Here is a 21,323-nt window from a genome sequence, read left to right on the forward strand (position 1 = left end):
CTGTGTTCACTTTAATTGAAATAAATAGATCATTCGATGTATAATGAATCATTTTACATCGGTTTAAGAGAAAAATAAAACACCCTCTATGTAGTTTGTTGGAGAACCGGAACCTACGTCATTGCCGCGGACCAGTCAACTTCCTGCTACTTGGCGGGAGATGCAAGTAACACGGAAGTAAGTTGGGGTTGTTTTGTGATGTCGGTTCGCAAACTGAAGTAATAAACGAGAGGACACACACATAACTGCTCCTGACGATGGACGACCATGTTTCCGTGCAGACAGAAGACTGGAAGAAAACTAAAGAGGCGGCTGCCAACTTCCGCCGCCTGCTGCTTTGCTCCAAATGGTGAGTTCATGTTAAGTTTAGCTAAAGAGAGAGATGGAGAATCGCTTTGTTGTGAGGGAGCTTCCATTGCTGTGTAGGCTAACTCTTACTGACAGTCCCAAGGCTGTCATATCAAATTTTGATGTTAGCTCGTTAGGTCAACCTAAACATGTTAAAGCTAAACCTTAGTTAGCCCCTCACAGCTGTCTGCTGGGTTTGACTCACTTTTCAACTCAAACAAGTCTCTTGGTTGTTGGCTTGCCCCCGTGCTAAGCTGTGATAAACCAACAACATCACAGGGACACTGTACAGATTGAAAGTGAATGGCAGTTCTCTATTATAAAAGAGACGACACATAATATGATTAAAACGATCAGTCATTCCAGATGAATAAAACGCTGTGTCGTGGGAGCAACAATATGCAGCACCTGACACAGCCAGATAAACAACCTGACCTGGGTGTGAGAAGAGAGACTCCAGTTTCAAATCTGATTGTGGAAACAAACAAAACAAAAAAAAGGTAGAATAAGGTAATACAAGCTTCATAAAAGGTATTGTGTGTATTAGGTGCAGTTCAAAGCATACTCCTCTGCAAGGTGTTGCTGTAAATGATGGGGCGAGTGGGTGTGTGGGTGGGTTGATTTAGTTCGGGTGAGTGTGTGGACATATAGCAGGATGTTGAGGTACCTGTTACACAATCTGATCCCAGTATCATCCAGCCAACCAGGCAGGGGGATGATGAGTGTGTGAGACATGGAGGAGGAAGGGTCCTACACTGTGTTAGTGGACTCCTATGCAGATGTTAATATACTCTATGCAGGGTCTGAGATCCCTTAGCTATCGCCACAATCCGGTTGTATTACCAAATCAGACTGTAATGCAGCTGCTAGGAACGTCTTCTGTAAAAGAGTTTCCCCAATCCCATTGAGTGAGTTCACAGAATAGTCCCCTAAATGCACATGTCATGTTGCAGTGCTTCCTGTGGTGCTGTAAACTTTCGACCCCCCTGGTGGTACCAACCACTATTTTAGAAACACTGCTCTATCTCTGCAGTGACTGCAGAAGTTTATCTTCTGCATTAAAGTTTCTGATGAGGTCTTCTCCCAGCAACGTGTGCTCTCCCAACCAGTCCTAACATTGTTGCTTTGTAAACAGATTCCCTATAATCTACCTTCATCCTGCCAGAGTTTCATTATAACACTGGTTTAATGACTGCATACTACCGCTGCTACAATAATCCAATCAGCCTCAGTGGATGTGTTAAGTGCTAATTAGGAAAATGGCAGATAACTATTCTTTCCTCTGCACACAGGCCTGTGAGGCACTAATACTTGTGTGATGGAGGTGACCTTGCAGATTCTGATTGTACTGACCACTTCTAAATGATTTGTTTTTTATTTCCAGCTCGAACGTAATGAAGGAGCCGGTGTGTCTAGGAATGTGTGAGCATATGGTGTGCAGGTAATGTAACCCTGGTTAAATGCATTTTATTCTGACATGCACAGTAGCTGTAGACCTGTATCATGGAGAGTCAGAGACAGGTTTTGACAAATGTTTAAATGAAGGCCTACTACATTTAGTGGTGCTACTGCCAGGCAAATAATATTTATATTTAAAACATGCATGATATTTTTCTGCCTTGACAAAATTACCACAATGTTCAACTACTCAGTCACAATAATCAGTCAATAATATATTTTTGCTGCTTGTTGTTAGTGTTTATTATTAGTGTTTAAACCAGATGCGTTGGATTTTTTTTTTTTAACTGCATATAATTCTTGTTTTATGGGGCTTAATGAATGTGCGAATGAAATACTGCATATCCATGGCAATATGTAGTTAACAGGGCTAAATGTGTCGACAAAGTCAAATGTTTATTTAATGTCTCGAAAGGAATAAATTGCAGCCTTAGTCTATTCCTTCTCTCCATGTCTGAATGGTCTTAAAAACAAAATCGATAACCTTGTATTTCGTTTATTCCTGATCTGAGATATAGATGCCTAATCCTGAGAATGTTTTTTGCTCAGGTCCTGTGCTGGCCCCCGGGCAGGAGATGGCTGCGTGGTGTGTCATAGCCCTGCCTGGGTGAAGGACATCCAGATCAACAGGCAGCTGAGCAGCATTATTCAGCTCTTCTGCGGTTTGGACTCCCTGCTCAATCCCGCAGACAAACCAGGTAGATGATAGCTGGTTGAAAGCGTAATTAAGAGTTATATTTTTAAATCCATTTGTCCTATTCATTATCTTGCACCCCACGGCCGTCTGCCCCCACCTCCATCTCTGTTTCCTTCAATCCGATCCCTCAGTGACAGCATAAGTGGCTGCTTCCTGTGTTTTATTTTCTTAATTGCTCATCCAGTCTCCTGCAAATGACAGTAATTGAGAGTCAGATAACCATGGTAGTGTTTACTTTGCAAGTAGATCTCAGCTCTGACAACTAACTGGTGGGCAACTTTCTAGGGCCCTGTTGTTGAAATGTGCACACATCTCCTGGTTGCAGTGTCTAAATTTACACAGTACTCTATCATCTTGGCAGGTATTGGAAATGTATTACAAATACAACAAGGCTTTTTGACAGCAAATCACAAGGTAGAATTACAGTTCGCGGGAGAGGGGATTTTTTGTTTGTTTTGTGAAATGTGTTTTTACTTTGATTCATTACAGACTCCACAGTTGCTGAGATTCAGACACAACCTGGGAGCCCCGTCTTAAAACACAAGAAGAACTTCAAGATCTGGTTCAGCCCCCGCAGCCGCAAGGTGCGCTGCACAGTGGAGAGGCCTTCGGAGGTCAGCGTACCGGACAGCAGGTCGTCTGTAGAAACCGCTGCAGCACAGCCAGACACAATTACTGCTCAACACCAGGATCTGTCAGTTTTCAATTTCGCTTCGTCCTCGCAAGACTCCGGCTCTTCTTCTCAAACATGCGACAATGGAAATGGACAACAGAAGAAGAGGTCATCTAAGAAAAAATCTGCCAGCAGGAAGGCGTTCCTGCAGAAAGCCACTCGAAAGCAGATTAAGCAGACGGTGAAGACGAATAGGCTGGAGGCCATAAATAAGCAATGGGGGATCACAGAGGAGGTAGATACTTCTAAGGAACAGGAGCAGCCAAGTGCCGAAGGAGCAAGGAGGTCCAGTAAAAAGGTTTCCTTCCTCAGCCCTGCTGTCATGTCGGACCAGCCTCAGTCAGAAGTGCCACAGGGGAGCACAACTGACCTCATCCCTGGCAGGAGCACCACGAGGGAAAGCCTCTCAGGGGGCAGTGGCACTGAAATGAATCGCCAGGTCTCAGCCGATCAGAGCATGTCGGACAGTGTCATCCAGCAAAACGCAGTGTCTGCGAGTGACCACAGTCCAAATGACGATCCTGAAAAACAGGACAACGTTTCTCCTCCTCCAAAGAATCCCTCAAAAAGAACCAGAGCGGCGGAGAAGGTTGACACCGGGGAGACCACGCCAAAAAGGCCCCGGGCTTCCCCCGGCCGAAGGAGAAAGTCGCAGGATCAGATATCACCAGTCGTCCTTAACACTTCAGTTTTAACAAGCCCCAGGTGTGAAAAGAGCAACAAGGGCTGCAGAGAGGAGCATGAACACAGCCCCCGTGTCTTAGCCGCTGTTGGTAGAAAGTCTCCCGGTGCTTATGCTTCACCTCTTGGACGGGTCAGCCCAGGCAGCCCTGCAATTATGAAGAGGAACCACAAGGGAGAGACGCTGCTGCATCTATCGGCTATTAAGGTCTTTTTTTAAATAATCTAAATTAATTACTTCCCTCTGTTTTCTGCGGCTTTCTGCAAATGCACGGGCTGCTGTATATTTGCACCACATGCTAAATGTATTAAGTGTTAAAATATTACAGAAAATTAGACATAAATAAGATGAGTCAGAATTAGGCTATATAAAGAATACGCTGTCTCGCAAAATTACTATTCCTGCTATGTCTGCACTTATTTGTCAGAAGTATAAATGATGAGATTGCGACATGCAATCTCGATCTTTAACAAACGTGAACATGTTTGTCTTCAGATGATCAGACAGCCATGTTCTTCTCCATTGGGAATAAACCATTTTTTACAGTAATCCTTGTTAACACCGCTGTAATCCCCCTCTGGATCCCAGACAAGGTAATCAATGGCCCACTGCGGAGTGTGATTGATAAACACTGGGGCTCTTGTACGCCGGGATCAGCAGCTGTGTCTGAAGGGTTACGTTCACAAGTCTTGCGGCTCTGACCTCCAGTTTGTTGTTCTCTCCGCTTGCTTCAGGGAGATGTAGAAGCTGTCAAGGAACTGCTGGACCAGGGCTCCGACCCTAACCTGAAGGATAATGCTGGGTGGACGCCTCTGGTAAGAATAATAAAACAAGTGATGAATCTGAAAATCTGTTGTGTGGAGGAGCTCGGTGACAAAAAATGTTTCATCAACATAACAGTTGCTTGATTCAAACAATTTGTTGTTTGCTTTAATGTAAGCGGTCTTGAGTGTTGCTTATTTTATGCGCGTCCTGTTCAAATGAAACCAAGAACACTTTTAAGTCAGTCTTTTGAATCATTGTAAGAAAGAACAAACTATATCTTTTACTTTGATGTAAATCTAAGACATGGTCACAAAGACTCTGCTTTGTCTCCATATTCGCTTTGTGTGTCGTAGCAGATATCAAGGCTTCTAATCCTGAGTTAATTACTGCAAGTGCAGCCTTTTTCATGCACACTGGCTTACCCTAAAACAGGTAGCCTGTGCTCTTTTTGATACTTAAGCCTAAAGCCTAAAGATCCATAACTGCTGCCTGAGTAACCATTTTTTCTATACAGAAAGAACACGAGAGCGTTTGTCAACATCTTAGTCCAGCAATTCATGTGACCACTTGCTGTCAAGATGCTCAGACCCAATCCGAGTTTTCAATTTCAGTTTTGTCAGTTTGCAGCTGATCTTTGAAATGGTGTCAATAGCATATTCATGTTTGACAGATTTTTATGCTTTTGCCAAAGTGTTGGAGCTTTCAACCCTGACATGCTGCAATCCTCTGCATCTCCTGGATGTGTTGAAACACCTACTCTAACTAACACATACTCTCATCACCATAATACATAGTTTGAGTTATTGCACAGATAATGTTAGGGTTACAGGGTTCAAAGAAACTTGGACATTTGCGTGTGTACATATGTTTATATGTATATATATATATATATATATATATATATATACAGTTTATATTATCCAAAAAGGAGAAATGTATGCTATGTCAATGTTAACACACCGATTTTCACGAACAACATCATCATCTAAAATGTACAGTGATCAAAAATAGAGAAAACTAAGAATGGGTGTTATTAAGCATGAAAGAGGATCAACCAAACAGGTTGTTGCTTTTTTCTTCCAGCACGAAGCGTGTAACCTCGGTCACATGGCAGTTGTGGAGGTGTTGCTCTCAAAGGGAGCCCTGTTGAACACACCTGGCTATGAAAACGATTCTCCGCTCCACGACGCCGTGAGGAATGGACATCCGGCCATCGTCAAACTGCTGCTGCAGCTCGGAGCCTCACAGAACGTGCTGTAAGCAGTTATTTTTCATACAAGCAGTTTTACAGGTGAAATGCACGAAGTGAACGGCCACAAGATGAGTGTCAGGCCTGTTCATGTACTGTGGATCATTCCGTGCAAAATGCCTGGCCCAGGACAAGCAAGGATATGCATAGACTGTGTGTTCTACTCGTCACTGGTCTTCTGAAAGTGTTCATGAGTAGCTCTGACCTGAAAACAAGATTGTCATCATGGCTTTGGTTAAAAGAGAAATCTAATTAAATCTAGTTAAAAACAATACGGGTCCCTGAAACCTGATTGAAAAATGATTTTCCCATGGCTAAAAATAGTACTGTTTTAATTCAGCCTGGAAACTGAAATCGTTGAGCTCGGCTTTGTTCAGTTTTGCCTGTTCCTCTGGCCTCATTCCCATTCACAAAGATGTCCATCTGTCTTGAGATAGGTCGGGCCAATCACAGCCTTTTATCTGAAATGGGGTGGGTTTGATAAGATAACTGAACGAGCAGCACAGCAGAAGTGTTTTCTTTAATAACCATGATGGGTCTGAATCCACTAACTTGACGGTATATATTGAAAGAGCAGGTCACGGTATTCTCTGGCCTTGACTTGCAGCATTAGTTGATTTAATTGCTGTGTCTTATTTCCGCCACAAACGTTTTGTTCAAAAATGAACAGAGCTTCTCAGACCTGTTCTCTTGCAATCCTGGGCTACTTTTAAACTAGAATGACTCTCAGTACAGCACAAACAAATAGTCCCCCTTCAATCAAGCTCAGCAAATTGCACAAACTCATAGAGGTTAGCCCCCATATCTGAACATTTTAAAGAAAGAATTTAAAAATCCTGCATCGACCCCTTCATTTGGATCTGCACAGAAATGTAATGGCCTCTTTCTTGGCCCATGACACATCGTTCTGCCACATTTCATGGAAAACCGTTATGTGGTTTTTCATAATCCTGCTGACAAACAAACAAACCAACAAACAGACGGGGGGGGAGGGGGGTATTACCTCCTAAATTGAGGTTATATGCAGTAGCCTCCAGATTTGTGCCTCTTTTAAAAAAAAAAATACAAGTTTCAGTCTATATGAAAAATAAGATGATCACATTTGTTGACTGTGATATTTTTAGTCCCAGTTATCAAAAGCATGAAAATTCGATTCTGGCACATCGCTGGTGCACTAGATGGAGAAACAGCCAAACTAACAACCCTGAATCCTGTCTTTGTTATGTTTTCCCCTCAGTGTTTTAAGAAGCGGTCGACAAAATGCTTCACGGATGCCTTTCACCTGAGCCACATACATGAAGTAGAAACCTCAACAGAAACTGAACATTTATTGTATATTATACAGAATTTGTACATCATTGCATTACATTATATAGCTCCTTATTTTCCACTTATTGGATAAATCATTTGGTTCCTATTTTTCATGCATTGTACCAGGCATTCAGCTTTTTATAATTTAAGAACAGGGCGTGTGTTAGTGCAGTGCATAGGTGCACAGATGTAAGAAGATCGATCGATGCTGATTATTTGTTGGGCAATCAGTTGATGCTGCATCAGCGTTTCTGACCTAGGGAGGCAGGGTGGGCGTGTAGCACAATGTCCATAATGAGGGGGGGAATGCTGGTTTATCAACGGGATCAATGGAGTAGTTGATCAGGGTCGGTGTGTGTCAGTTATTGCTCTCCTTGCAATCATTTCATGAAGGATTAACGATCACAAAGATTTGCAAATGGTTACTGCTCTCCTTTTGTCTTCATATCATCTTATATGCCTCTTTTCTTTGATGGGACCTGATTGCAGCGTCTTGTGTTTTCTTCTCTTTACCTATATTACTGGTCTGCAAGGCAAACAAGTTGGCAGTGACTGGCCCAGTCTGTCAGGACTCTGTAAGATAAACGCAATCCTTGCCTCAGGCCTCCTTTTGCATCACGCACAAACGCACATACACACAAACACACAAAGGAGGCAACACAATCCCTAATGGAATGACTGGCACAAAGTTTCGGGCATAGCAATACAGGATTTGCAGAACTTCATTGTGTCTCTATTTTGTGTGTGTGTGTGCACTTTAGGTTTAAAATATTGGAGAGCAATTTGTCAAGGTTTTGGCCCTGTCCTCTAGACCAGTGACTGAGTCCACTCCAGATCAAGTTTTTGATACTGAATAAAGTCTTGAAAGTGGCACACTCTTAAAGGTCCAGTGTGTAAGGTTTAGGTGAAAGGGATCTACTGGCAGTAATTGGATATAAAATAATCCCAGTAATGTTTTCATTGTTTTTTTTTTTTTCATTGGTTTTCATCTAAATTTTTTCCTCAACTTAGAAAGGACTCTTTATATTTAAATACTTTGCATTTGCACCAAAGTGGGGCCTCTCTATGGAGGCCGCCATTTTTTTTACAGAAGTCCAAACTGGACAAACTAAGCACCTTTTTAGTTTTTATGACGACTGAAGGCTATCACGGGTTCTCCTCATGTTTGGAAGGAGAGAACGAGGTGAGGGGAATTCAGCTGCAACATTCGGTATATCCTCTAGATCTCACTGAATTCTACACACTGAACCTTTAAGTTCATATGAGTATATTTTATACATAGGTCCATACCCTGTTGTCTCATAAACATGTGTAAGCATTTTCATAAAAGCTACACAGAATTCACAGCTGGGCTCTATAAGCATAATTATGTACATGAGCAGCATGTTTGGACAAACCTGCAAGGTGGTAGTTGGTAGCATGTGCTATAGATGACAGTGAGACAGATGATCCAGCTCACAAGCCAATTCATAATTATAAAAATAAAACAGAATTGCAATAAGGTCTCTCATGAGACCAGTTACTGTTTGCTTGTCGGGTCACTGTAAGGTTGAACAAAACACACACAACTGCTTTAGAACCATTAGAAGAAGCATTTAACTACTAACTACGAACTACTAACAATTCACAAAGTAAATAAAAGGATAAATATCATCGTCACTATCATCTGAGAAGCAGTTCCAAATATCACATTCGGTAGGTTAGTGGTTAGTTCAATAATTACGTACAACACCCCTTTCAAAATTTGAAATGGCACTTGAAAGGATAATGGTTCCACATTTGCTCCCAGTCATTTATGCTCATGTCAATGCACTTTACAAATGGATTTGTATTTATGAGACGCGGGGAAACAAGAACCCAGTGCGTTTGAGTTGCTTTGTTCCCAATGACCACCTGAAACCTGAAGCACCGAATCAGACAGATGTTATTTATCATCACCTGCTTCACACAAACCATACAACAAAAGTAATGTTTTTTATAGCCAACACTTAATATAACATTTTGTGTGTTACCATGCACGTGCATTGACACAACCAGGCAGACACGATACATATTTCTGGCAATTGTTGAGCTATTCCCAATGATACGCGATAAAACTGAGCAAAATGCCAACAAAACTGTGAAGAAAAAGCGAGCAAATAAACACCGGTGTAAATGGTGTATGTTTACAAATGCAAACAAAGTGTTTTTTTGAGGAAAGAAACTAATCGTTTGCTAGACTTCACTAACACACAAAATGTGTTCTAGAGAAACTGTCAATTTGGTTTGTTACCAGAAAACTCTGCAGGGCACAATTTAATATTATATGGATATGACGATACTTTCACTTTCTAGTGATGGATGGTTTTTCATCTGTTCCTCCAGTCTCTGAAATGTGCTCCATCACGTCAACTATCAGATATCAAATGTTCATCTTTCGTCCAGAGTGGAAAGCTCTGCTGAGTTTTATCTCTTATTCTCAAACTTTTATTTTTGTCCGTCCATGACATCTCCCTTTTTTTCAAGCAAAGTCGTTAATTGTGATTCAAGCAGGTTTGATGTCAGGAGGAGGGTACTTGCAGAATAAGGATTTGAGTTGAATGGAGTTGTGGGTGACTAATGTACGGTATCATCAATGTAATCCATATCAGCCATCTGATCCAAGTTGGTTCTTTGAGTAGGAAATGTAACTAATGAACCTTTTGATTAAAAATGCATTCAGGCCTCGCCCTCTGCCTCATCAGTTACTCGCCATGTGTTTCTATCATTAGACTTAATATACTGTTAAGACTTACTGCTGAGCTGCTCACATAGTTCAAAAGCTCTGCTACGTGTTTGGTGATCTTAAGCCTGGTTTTGAATTTTGAATTGACTTCCCCAAAACCAAAGAGGTTTGGTTTCGCAGCAGAAATTCAATTGCATGTAGTTTTTAGGTTCAAATAAATGCATTGAATTCTACACAGCAGGAACGATAGTCGGGTTCTTTCTAAGACTCTTCTCTAGTGTTGATAGTTCGCATAACTAAATACATGTGTAAAAAAAAAATACATTATAGACTATTTCAAGTTATTCCAAGGGAAATAGATGAGGGGGTCCCTGGAATATTACTTATCTTGTTAGGGCCCTTGGATCTTATCCAGAAAGTAATATTTGAATCTCCTCCCCTGGTTCGAATAAGAGTCGTGGTTGCAGGAGGCATCCATTCGAACCACCACCACCACCATCCTCCCACTCGGGTGCTTAGGCAGAGGCTTTGTGGGAGAGTGTTTGTGACTTTACCTCCTGCACATTTTCCTCGCCTTAATATTTTTCTTGAGATATTCTCCTCACGTGCTGCTGCATACACCAGCTTGTGTGTGTACGTATAAGTGTCAGGGACACTTATGTTTGTTTATTTGCGTGGGTGTATGTGGCTGGGGGTATGAATCCAAATGAATTATTTTATGGACCAGTGGACCTATTAATTGTCCCCCAGGTGTTATCTTTGCTGACGCCTAATCTTTTGGAGACGACCTGCCGAGCTTGGTTCTTCTCTGCATCTCCTCTCCACTTCCTCTTGCACTTTTTTCTTGATTTCATTTCCCCCCCTCCTGTCCCTCTTCTCTCAAGGTGACCATAGTCGTGTTTATTGTAGCTCTGTCAAACTTGGGGATCCACACTTTGAAGCTGTTTCTCCATTGTTCCTGTTGTAGCTCGGGGGTGGTTGCAGTTTCGTCTCTGTGAGTCTGTATGCATAATGCTGCTTTTGAGATTATACCGAGCCTCCGTTACATATAACTGTGTTCTAAAGGGGGTGTTGTGTATCACAGCTAAATGACTATAGTGCAAATCTAAAGGGAAAGTAAGAGCTGATTTTTGCTTTGCATTAGTGCGTCTGCTGTGGTTTATATACGGACACGATGACCTCTGAATGAAGTAGAGTGCAGATTACAGCCCAACCTCATATCAAACAATTATGCTCCAATAAGTGAATGACACACATGGGTGCACAGTTTCACAGAACAAGCCGGGTGTGATATTGCCAAATTGTTTTTCCTCTGAGCTCTGGACTGGCAAATATTGATTTTTAATGTCCTGCTTGGCCAGTCATATAAAAAACAACCCAAATTTGCCGGATCGGATGAAATTATAGGACAGAATGACTACCTTCTTTAAGACCTTGGATTTATGGTGTAGAAATATCAAACATATTCCTCTAAACTACACACTGCAAAGAGCCTTGGCTTGAAAGATCCAGGACATGAGGTGGGCTGAGTCAATATCGCTTTAAAGTCTCTTACATTATGATTTTACTGGAGAACAGGAGATTTTTTCTTACGTTTGGCCTTTGGGAAAGTTTTGACAGTTTTTCCCCTATTTGGAGCAGTTTGTAATTTGTATTACAGCATTTGTAGTAGTTCTGCCATTATTATTTTGTTCACATTAATACAGTAATTGAGTTTCAGACAAAAGCCAGATGTTGGAAAAGGGGCTTTAGATCACATTAGAATTAAAGCGTAACATTTTCACAGTTGAGAAAAGGGTTAAAAACTAAATGAAATGAAACCTAATGAAGGGATTAAAACCCTCAGTCAGAACAGAGAGCTGTGATTAAAACACTTTTTATGTGAAAGGTTAAAAAGGTTGAAGGTGAAAATTCCGACGCACAGTCCCAAGGGAAGTTCTAGACATTCTATAAGTGAGATTTAAAAGTCTCATAACGAGTGACACAACAAGGGACCAGTAGTTTCAGTATTTATACCCGTTCATTGGAAACCCACCCGAATACAATACAACTACACAGCATGTTGACCTGCTTTTAGCGTGTGTTGATGGATTTTTTGTGATAAATCTATGGCAAATAATTACAGAACTTTCATGTTATTTCTGTTATCAGTTTTGAAATGCCTGACAGGCCTCGTGGTCACCCGCTCAGAGACTGACACTCTTTATCTTTTTGGATGTTCTCCACAGTAATCTGCATGGAAAACGTCCTGCAGATTATGCCGTGAGCGCAGAGATGATGGAGATTTTCCAGGAAGCCGCAGAAGGAACCCAGTGTGCGAATACATCCTTCAGCCCCTCAGCCGGCCTCACTGCGGTCTGTCTACGTGTCCCTTTTGCAATTGTCAAGGCTAGAGTGCTGATATCCTTTCAAATTGCAGCCAGAGACATTTCTAAATTTACGCCATGTCATAGGTGAGTGAGTGTGCGAGGAGGGATGAACCGTTGGTGTTTCTGCCCAGCAAGCTTCCTCAGCCAGCCCAGCTTCAACTGGCCAAACTGGGAGAGCTACTGGGAGGCAAGATGAGTGACACCTTCTCTGGCTCAGGTAACGTTGGTCCGATTCCAAAACAACCTCCGCAGTGGGCTTAAACCTCTTTGACGTTCCAACCAAAGCTCCTTAGATTATGGGCTTGTATGATTGCTTTGGAACATTCTTTTATTGACACATAGTCTCACAGCAACACAGGGAATTAACCGCGATTTCCATTCAATCACTGGTATATTTACAAGGCTGGTAAGCTTAGTTATTGCCAAACAGCCTGACAGGTAATCAACCATTACATTTACATTTAATATAGCTCATGCTTTTATTCAAAGCAACTTACTGCGAGTGCATTCAACATTATTGGAAGACCTTGTTCAACTTAAAGATGGGTTAGATGGGCACATTTCAAAACAGCCAAATATGTGCCCTAATCACTATGTTCATTATTTACTGTACAGTTTAACCTGCGATGAGACTTTTGTGCAAATGGTCCTTTACAATGTCTGCAGAGCCAAGCTTAATAGGCCTCACTATCCAACACAGACCCCGTCCTATTGTAAAAGCCAGCAGTAGGTGCTTGAGCATTATCACTCATGAAAGTTCAACAGTAACTAACAAGTGCTGTTAGAGCTGTGTACATCATTGTGATACAATCCCCTTAACTGTTGCATAGTAATGGCTAGGAGAATACCAGCGAGCTGAAGTAATTGAAATCATTCCTCATAAAAATGTTTGGAGGTGGTGTCAGGGTGATGAATACACACTCATGAAAAACAGAAGTGTTCCTCACAGCTCTCCTTCCTCTGACCGCAGGGGCGGAAGTAGCTGCTTTCAGAGAACGTTTATTTCAGTTTTTTCACATTTGGAATTCAAAGCGACAAATCCACCCAAATCCACCATTAGTGCACAATGTAAGAAGGTTTTGCCCCGGAGATATAATTATGTTCATTTTGCGCTTGTCAACTGCGCTCACTTGTTGAATGAAGGGGCATTCAGCCTGTATTTAAATTTTTAATGAAGTTATAATTATGTGTCCTTGTCTGACGCTTTTTATTAAATACGCAGTTGCTTGGCCTTTTTATGTTTTGCCATGAACTGTTTGACAGGTTTACAGAAAGCTCACTTATTTACTCTGGTTGAAGTAAAGTACATCTCTAAATAATTAACAGAGACAAAAACAACAAACAAATTGCTTTAATGAAATAAATCAAGTACGAAAACCATAAATATTAGTTGTCTGCTGCAGTTTGGTTAAAGGGATGGTTCACTCAATAATTAAAATTCAGTCATTATCTACCCAGCACTCTGCTGATGGAGGGATGAGTGGATAGCGATTTTCCCGAAACACTTGTCACAAAGATTCAATTATGTTTTCATTTGCTACTGAATTAATACATATATTAATACACTACAGTTAAAGGGGTGTTTTGAAGAGCGAAATGGCCACTAGAGAAATGGGACCACAATACCATTCACGTCCAAGTGCAAAACAAAGGGGAAGGGCCTAGTGGCGGGGCTAAGGGGTTAATTGGGACTGGGCCTTAACCACCTAGCTGTCTCGGTATGCAAAACTAACCCACTGTGCAGCTGCAGATTCTGACAGAAATGTGAAGACAGCAGCTGCAGCTATTCAGGCATGTGCAGCAGGGCTCATTTGTACCTTTTCAATTTGGCTTTGGTGCATGTGTGTGTCTGTCTTCTCCCTCCAGTGAGCCATGTCGTGGTGCCAGAAGGACACATGCCCACCACCTACTCCGCACTTCTGGGTCTTCTTGCTGGCTGCTGGGTTGTCAGATACAGCTGTAAGTATGGAGAGAGCTGTTGGCTGTGGCAGCTCTCTGCGGATTCTGTTTTAGACGTCCTGTTTGACAATGGTGCTTTTGGAATACTGGACTACACAGTCTATGCCTCATCTGCAAATATGGTTCTATCACCAGCAGCTGTTTAGCTTAGCTTAGCATTAAGACTTGAATGTAAATGGTTTGTGCTGCTCTGTACAGGCTCCTATACATTACTGTCTGCTACTTACAATTTTACATTTGTATTTACTCAGTCATTCATCTCTAGTCACAGAGTAGAACTCCATCTGCCTTTGACTTTATATTTGGTGCAGTAATCTAGACTCCTGTCATAGTGTAGCACTGTGTTTAACCAGTGTTAAAATGTTGGGAACCACAGTGTACAACAAATGGAATTTGCAGCACAAACTCTTATGGCATAATTTAATGGAGTTTATGTTCACCCCTTAATCTCAGATAACATTTTATCTGGCTGCAACTCAGAATGTGCTCCTAAGGAATTGTATTATGAAGTTTGTCACATTGATATCCAACCTTTATTAGAAACATTGCAACACTTTTGTTTATTGGATGTTTACCTGGTTGCGTTGAGGGATATGATAACTCTCTTAGATGTTTACCCATGTAACCTCTCAGATTAAATCTTATGCCATGTTTGGAATGGAAACTGCTAAACACAATATTTTTTATTAGAAGAATATCTTAAAAGAACCACTTGCCACAGGTAATTTCAAGGTATTTGTTCCTGCTGGTGCCGTGTGTGTGTGTGTGCGCACACACCTGCTTACATGTCTGATGGCCTAATAGAGCAGGCGGGTGACAAGGGGAGGGAATCAGGGAATCGAGGCTTCAATATCGCTCCCGATGAAAAGATGGCTCGCTCTATTTTCACGTTTGAGTCGTGCCAAGATGAAAACATTTTTGATTATTCTCAGCCGGTCTCTGTGGCATTGTTGAAACCAAGTCAACAAGCACATATTTGGAGGAAGTCAGCTGCGGGGGAAGTAGAACGTGGCTTGTTGTCAAAGAGTTCTCTGCTACCTTGGTGGGCTCCTCACTGCGAGTGTGTAGAGTCAAATTCCACACACACACTCTCTGCCGGTATGTCACTTCAGCTTCAGATGTGTTTGTTGAAGTATGTGGTTGTTTCCCTGCATAGGATTTTTTGTTTGGCCCATATTGTGCCCCTCCCTTTCTTCTTCTTCTGCCTCCACGCAGGGTGAGCACTTGACACGGCGTGTCTCCCTCGTGACAGTCACTGTGCCGTCCTATCTATCTCAAGCCGTGTGTATGAGTTCTCACTGTCACCTGCCTTTATACGCCATCGCTGTCAGCCGGGCCAGACCCTGTCTTACCTCCTCATCAGTCATCTGCTTGGTCTTCTGTTTCATTGCAACGCCTTTTCTCTTGGATGAAGCAGCTTCGGTGTTGTATTTGAAATCCATCATGAAAATAAACCCCCTCCTTCCAAATGGGGCTCCTCCCCAGCTAAAAGCCTCAACTAAGCTTTTATTAAACATCAAACATTGATTGAACTTGTTTTCTCCATTATGGAACATTTTGGGAAATGCTCTTATTGGATTTCACAGAGTGAGATCAGAAGATGGATATTGTTCTCAATGCTCAAGCTGGAGACATGTTCAGTCCAGCTTAGAAAATTAGGCTGAAGCTCAATATTTAAGCATATTTCATCTCACTTGTTGAGGCTGTAATCAAACAGAAATACACAGTCTTAGAGTTTAGTCACCAAATTCTGATTATGATTGTGCCTCAGAAACAAGTGTAACATTTCACAAGTTCACATTAAAAGCTACAATTTAGAGCTGATTTTAAAATTAAAACTAATTGTTTTTTTAAGGGATGACTGGTACCATGTATTTTCTCTGTTTTCCGGTTATTCCAACACCACATTAATGCACAATTATTGCAGCGACATGAAGTGAGTTTGATCTTTTTATCTCAAAGAAAAGGAAAATTGAATTGCTTTAATTACAATATTTCTTCCTCTTTTCCCTTAATTCTCCTAATTTGTAAAAGGACAGTGTCCCTGCACTGTGCTGCTGTTCACTGCTTCTCCCACTGTTGTCCCACGGATGAATGTGTGCGCCCAAGTGCTTCCTCCTTAACACACAGGTGGTAGCGGGGTTTTTTCAGAGACCCGCACCCGGCACTGCTCGAGACTTACTCAGGTTTCCATTGTGTCTATTTTGCTGCTGTGCATCCCTGAATACTTGTTTGTGCATTTCTTGTGTAGCATGACAATGGTTGTCAGGATACTGCCTGTCAAGAAAGAATAGGCTTTGTTTCCCCAGTCTCGATGCCAAAGTGTCAGTCAGTGTTTGACTTCAAAATTCCATATCGTCAAACTCTGGTCTCCAGTGATTGTCTTCATAATGAGATCACAGCTCCAGCCGGTCTCATGATTAATCCAGGAAGTGGCTTCGTCTGGCTGTTCACTCGTTAACTGACTCAGGAAGGAATAGGTTTGAGATATGTTCCCGCTTTCAGTCTATATGAAGGTAATTAGCTAATATGCTAATGACTGCTAAGCACTAAGCACCGGCGTCCGGAGCGATTAACCCCAATATCGCCCTTCCACTCTGCCCAAGTCTCTGGCACAGACCCAGTAAATGAAAGCTGTAATTAAGGGGGATGAAAAAATGTAATTGCACTCCACCCCTCCCTCCCGAGACTCTATACATGTGTGTAATTTGCTATTTCACGATAGGCTGTATTGTGACACACACCAACAAAAATTTACCCTAATCTGTTCGTTTCACTATATCTTGCCACTGGAAGCAATAGTGTTGAACACTAAACTGCAACTGAAGTTGTGATGAATTACAAGGTTATGCAAGTGTGTCGAAACGTAGATATGTAGATACCTCGCAGATGAGTATTAGGGCCTGTGGAACAGTTTGTATCCGTCACGGTTGGAAATTTGAGAAGTGTCTGCACCGCAAGTTTTCCTTTCAAGCCGGGCATCACGCTCCAATCTACGAGAAACACAGTCTAGATTTGCAATTTTTTTAATCTGAGTTTGTTTTTATACACTCGGGAGTCGGGACACGATTCTGATTACTGCGAGCATTAGCATCTTTGTCACGTTCAGAAACCTCTTTTATCTGCAACAGTGACGGGTCGTTAAAGAGTGTGATCCCTCCTCCACATCTTCCTATACTTAAAAAAAAAAAAGTTTTCTGTCTTAAGAGACGCTTTTCTCAAGAATAGAGAACAAAAGGTTCTTTTCTAACTCAGAAAAAGTGGCGATGCCGACTGCCGCACAGTTCCACTGTGTCTCCGTAAAACCTCTGGAGACGGAAATAGATGACACTCCAATTCTGCTTAAGCTCAAGCTACTTAAAACGCGGGTTGCATCATTAACTCCATCTTGCTGTGGGCATCTTCCCTGTCAACAACCGCAGCTTTGCCAGAAGTTGAAATCTTCCGACTCGTTGTGATAAAACAGACACAAGCTTTGTCATCCTCCATTTTTGCAATTGCCTTGTCACCCTCTTTCAAATCAACATAATTAGCTGTGGCTTTGTTTATTTATTTTCTCTCTCTTTCCTTCTCTTCCATGTCAGGGGTGGAGGCATCTCTGCAGGCAGGTAAGTGGATGCCCGAAACTGAGCATGAAGCGGGAGAAGGACCACAGCGCAGTCGCCTAAACAGATGTAGCCTGGTAAATCACACACAAAAAAAACAAACAAATCCTGTTGGTGAAAGAGAGAAATATTGATTTTGTTGAGCCTTGTGTCCTTGGGAGACAACGGTGTTGTTTTTGTGTGTTTTTTCCATCCGTGGTGCATGCTCATTGTTCAGCTGCACATACGTCATTAAATGTGCCTTGGACAAAACTAGATGCAGAAAGTACAGATGAGGGAAGGCAGGCTGTTTTGACAATACCTGAGGTGTTATCCAAACAATATACATCAGCAGAAACACACTGTCCCCACGTTGGAGCCGAGTGTTTGCGTGAACATCCTTTGGGGATTTATGATTTGTTAGGATAGAGAGTGAAATGAACACTACACCATCCTGGAGGAAAAAGATCCTGCAGTCTGCGAGAGATCTGCAACTGTACAGGAGTTGTTTTCCAGAAAGACAACAACAACTCAAGATGAAGCTAAAACAGGGGACACGAAGGAATTCAGGCCAATTCAGAAGTTGTGGGTTTGAAAATCACACACACAACTGCTTTGTCTAGATGGTTGAGGGGCTATGGACACACACTGACAAACACACAGACAGGTGCCTCTACTTACGCCAGCTCTGCACAACAACAAACATATATTGTTTCAAACGGATATTTAACCCTCCATCTGTGTCCACACGACCGACTTTCAAAAAATCTCTCTGTCCGGATGAGAATATAAAAGGTAGTAGGTCAGTGCAAAATGTAGCTGCAAACTTGTAATTAAATGTAGAAGTGTTAACCAAATGTAGGGAACCAGCTGCCATTGCTGTTTTGTATGGACACACAGGCACAAACATTTCTACATATTATTCTGCCTTGTATTTGTTGCCTGACCCGGAGCTCAGTGCAGAATGTCTGAATCAGCTGGACTGGACATTATCTGCAGTTGCTCCACCAGCTCTTCAGCACAAGGTCTGTGTAATGTCTAGAGAATTCAAGGTGTATTGGATTTGCGCTTTGTGCTGTGAACAAAACGCTGTCATTTCTGCAGCGTACATTGTGGTCCAAAGTCTGACACGGGGTTTGAACACCACTGTACATTCGCTTCCATAGCATGCCTCCTGGACGCTTATCCCAGACACCCCCACTGGCCTGGACCAAACAAGAATAGATCTAGTATGAGATTGTGTCTGACAAGGAACCGAAATCAGGCCGATAAGCCTCTCGTGCCACAGGCATCGACAGACAACAGGAAATTCTCCGAGGGGCCGTTTTTTGTTAAGGAGCTGATTCGGACCAGATTATCCGGTCAAATGATCCTGTAGTGTGAGAGGCTTACAGACATAATCTTAACGTCACAGGCTGAATCGGATCCTCCTGCGAATATCTAACATGTTTTATATTGAAGATTTGAAATCATGGGCTACTGGTGTAATCTGAAAGGAACGTACAATCGGTCACTTGAGCACAAGAGCCAATAAGAACGAGCTGACCAGTGGCCTCCCACAATAAGATACAGTTAAACCCTCATGTTGTGCAGCAGGCATCACATGTGTGAAGAGGAAACTTCTCATATAACTCCGCAGAATGTCTATTGTTCGAGTGATAAAAACTGTCAGTTGTAGATTAAAGATGTTCCCATTGTTGTTTTCTTTGTTAGTTTCGTCTGTTCTCCTCCTTCTTGATTGAATAAAATGTTAAAGAAAAGAACAACAAATAACATCAATCCTAATCACAAAAAAAGAGGAATCAAGCGAAAGTGTGATCAAAGAGACGTCTCACTTGAAATCCAATTTTCAACTCAAAACAGTGGAGTTCGGAGAGGCTGTGAATGAAAGTGAATTCACTGCTGCTTTAAACAACAGTGCTTAGTGCTACTGAGAGCGGTGCGATAAAAACTGTCTTTGGCTCTGCAGTGAATATGTAAACCCAAAGCGTCCACACTGACTCTTATATGAGAGGTAATATGAGAGGCTAGATTTAGTGGCATAGAAATTAGTAAGAGTTGAACTTCATCATAAACAAAAGGGGACTTTACTCATTCTGCTACTGTTCTCACAAGGAATGAGGTTGTATCCTCATGCCAGCACTGTAGCTCTGCTTCCATGGAGGAAGATAACTCATCAGATCATTTCCTTTTTCAGCCGTGATGCACAAGGAAGTGTTTGTTTGGCAAGGTTGAGAAAAATCTTCAAAGTTCTATTAATGCCTGAATTTCTTCTTTCCAAACCTCGTCTTCTGTAGCTCCCTCCGCTCTTCGATGGCTGCTTCTTCTTCCTCCTGGGCTCCTTTAAGGCGCCGACCAAAGACAAGCTCGCCAAGCTGCTGCGGGAGGGAGGAGGTCAGCTGCTGAGCCGACAGCCCAAGCCCGACAGCGACGTAACGCAAACCCTGAGCGCAGCGGCGTACCACGCCCTGCCAGGCTCTGACCAGGCCCTCTGCACCCAGTACATCATCTTCGACCCCCAGGGCCCTCACAAGCCGGCAGTGGTCAGACGGGGCAAGGTGTGGTCGGCTCCCTCCAACTGGATTATCGACTGCATCGCAGCCTTCCAGCTCCTCCCTGTGCCCGAGCCTCAATTATGAGTCTAAACACTTTTTTATATGTTAAATGATAAGAACATTTCTGTCACTGTCATTCAAGCAAGGTCATAATGCGGGTTTTGCTTTTTAAATAGCTGGTGATTAAGTAGATATAAAATCAAAACACAAAAATAAAACAATAATGTACCTCTTAAAGTTTATGCTAGCAATGTGTTTTTTTCAAGAGCCAGGAGTTAAAATGATTAAACCCTGTTTCCAAGGTAGAGGCCTTCCAGGTTAGGGTTAGATGTAGTAAGAAGTTGGTTAGTCACCTTTAAGGACTTGTAACAAGGATGCCATGTGTGACAAGGACTCGCAGTTAAAACACTAAATACTTTTAGGGGTCATAAGTGGAAATGGTCGGGGACAACAAATTATACCAAATGTATTTTTGTCCCAAAGAAGCTCTTTGCTTTTTGAGGAACATGTAACATTGTGTGTTACACGAAGTAAGGAGGCTGGTTGATGCAGCTGATATCTTGATGCTATGGATCCATGGCAGAGGGATTTTCTCCTTGTCGGTTAAAGAACATTCAGAGTGAATGATCCAGATGAGATCTTTTTTAATACTCACTCCTCACAATAACAACAGCCACGTCTCTGTGTTTCCCAAAATCTGCACGTCTTTACCCGGAAGACATAATTGTCTTGTTATCCAATCGTAAAATACCCGTTTGTTACAAATGGAGGGTTGAACATCCCCCAAAAAGATCGATGGACTCGCAATATAAAGTGTAGAATGAGGAAAACAAAGCAATTAATTGTTCCGTCACAGCTCTTAGCACTAGCTGTGTTTTAAAGCAAAACTGTGTGTGTCCGTGTCTGTGTGTGTGTGTATGCATTCCCCACCACCACTACTGGTCTGTGCGCTTTTAAGAGGTCTTCCAC

At 42.1% G+C, this 21,323-nt stretch overlaps 1 protein-coding gene across 1 annotated transcript; it reads left to right on the forward strand.

The window, feature by feature from the left end:
- Window positions 1–145: 145 nt before the first annotated feature.
- Window positions 146–20,594, forward strand: bard1 (BRCA1 associated RING domain 1). The gene is made up of 11 exons (XM_062402415.1): window positions 146–349; window positions 1,733–1,789; window positions 2,356–2,504; window positions 2,993–4,065; window positions 4,593–4,673; window positions 5,707–5,879; window positions 12,116–12,242; window positions 12,341–12,473; window positions 14,123–14,215; window positions 17,800–17,897; window positions 20,097–20,594. Exons 1-11 carry the CDS (start codon window positions 258–260, stop codon window positions 20,436–20,438), a joined length of 2,418 nt encoding a protein of 805 aa, XP_062258399.1. The 5' UTR covers window positions 146–257; the 3' UTR covers window positions 20,439–20,594.
- Window positions 20,595–21,323: the final 729 nt, after the last annotated feature.

This window comes from Platichthys flesus, chromosome 13, assembly GCF_949316205.1.
Source record: "Platichthys flesus chromosome 13, fPlaFle2.1, whole genome shotgun sequence".
NCBI classification, from domain to species: domain Eukaryota; kingdom Metazoa; phylum Chordata; class Actinopteri; order Pleuronectiformes; family Pleuronectidae; genus Platichthys; species Platichthys flesus.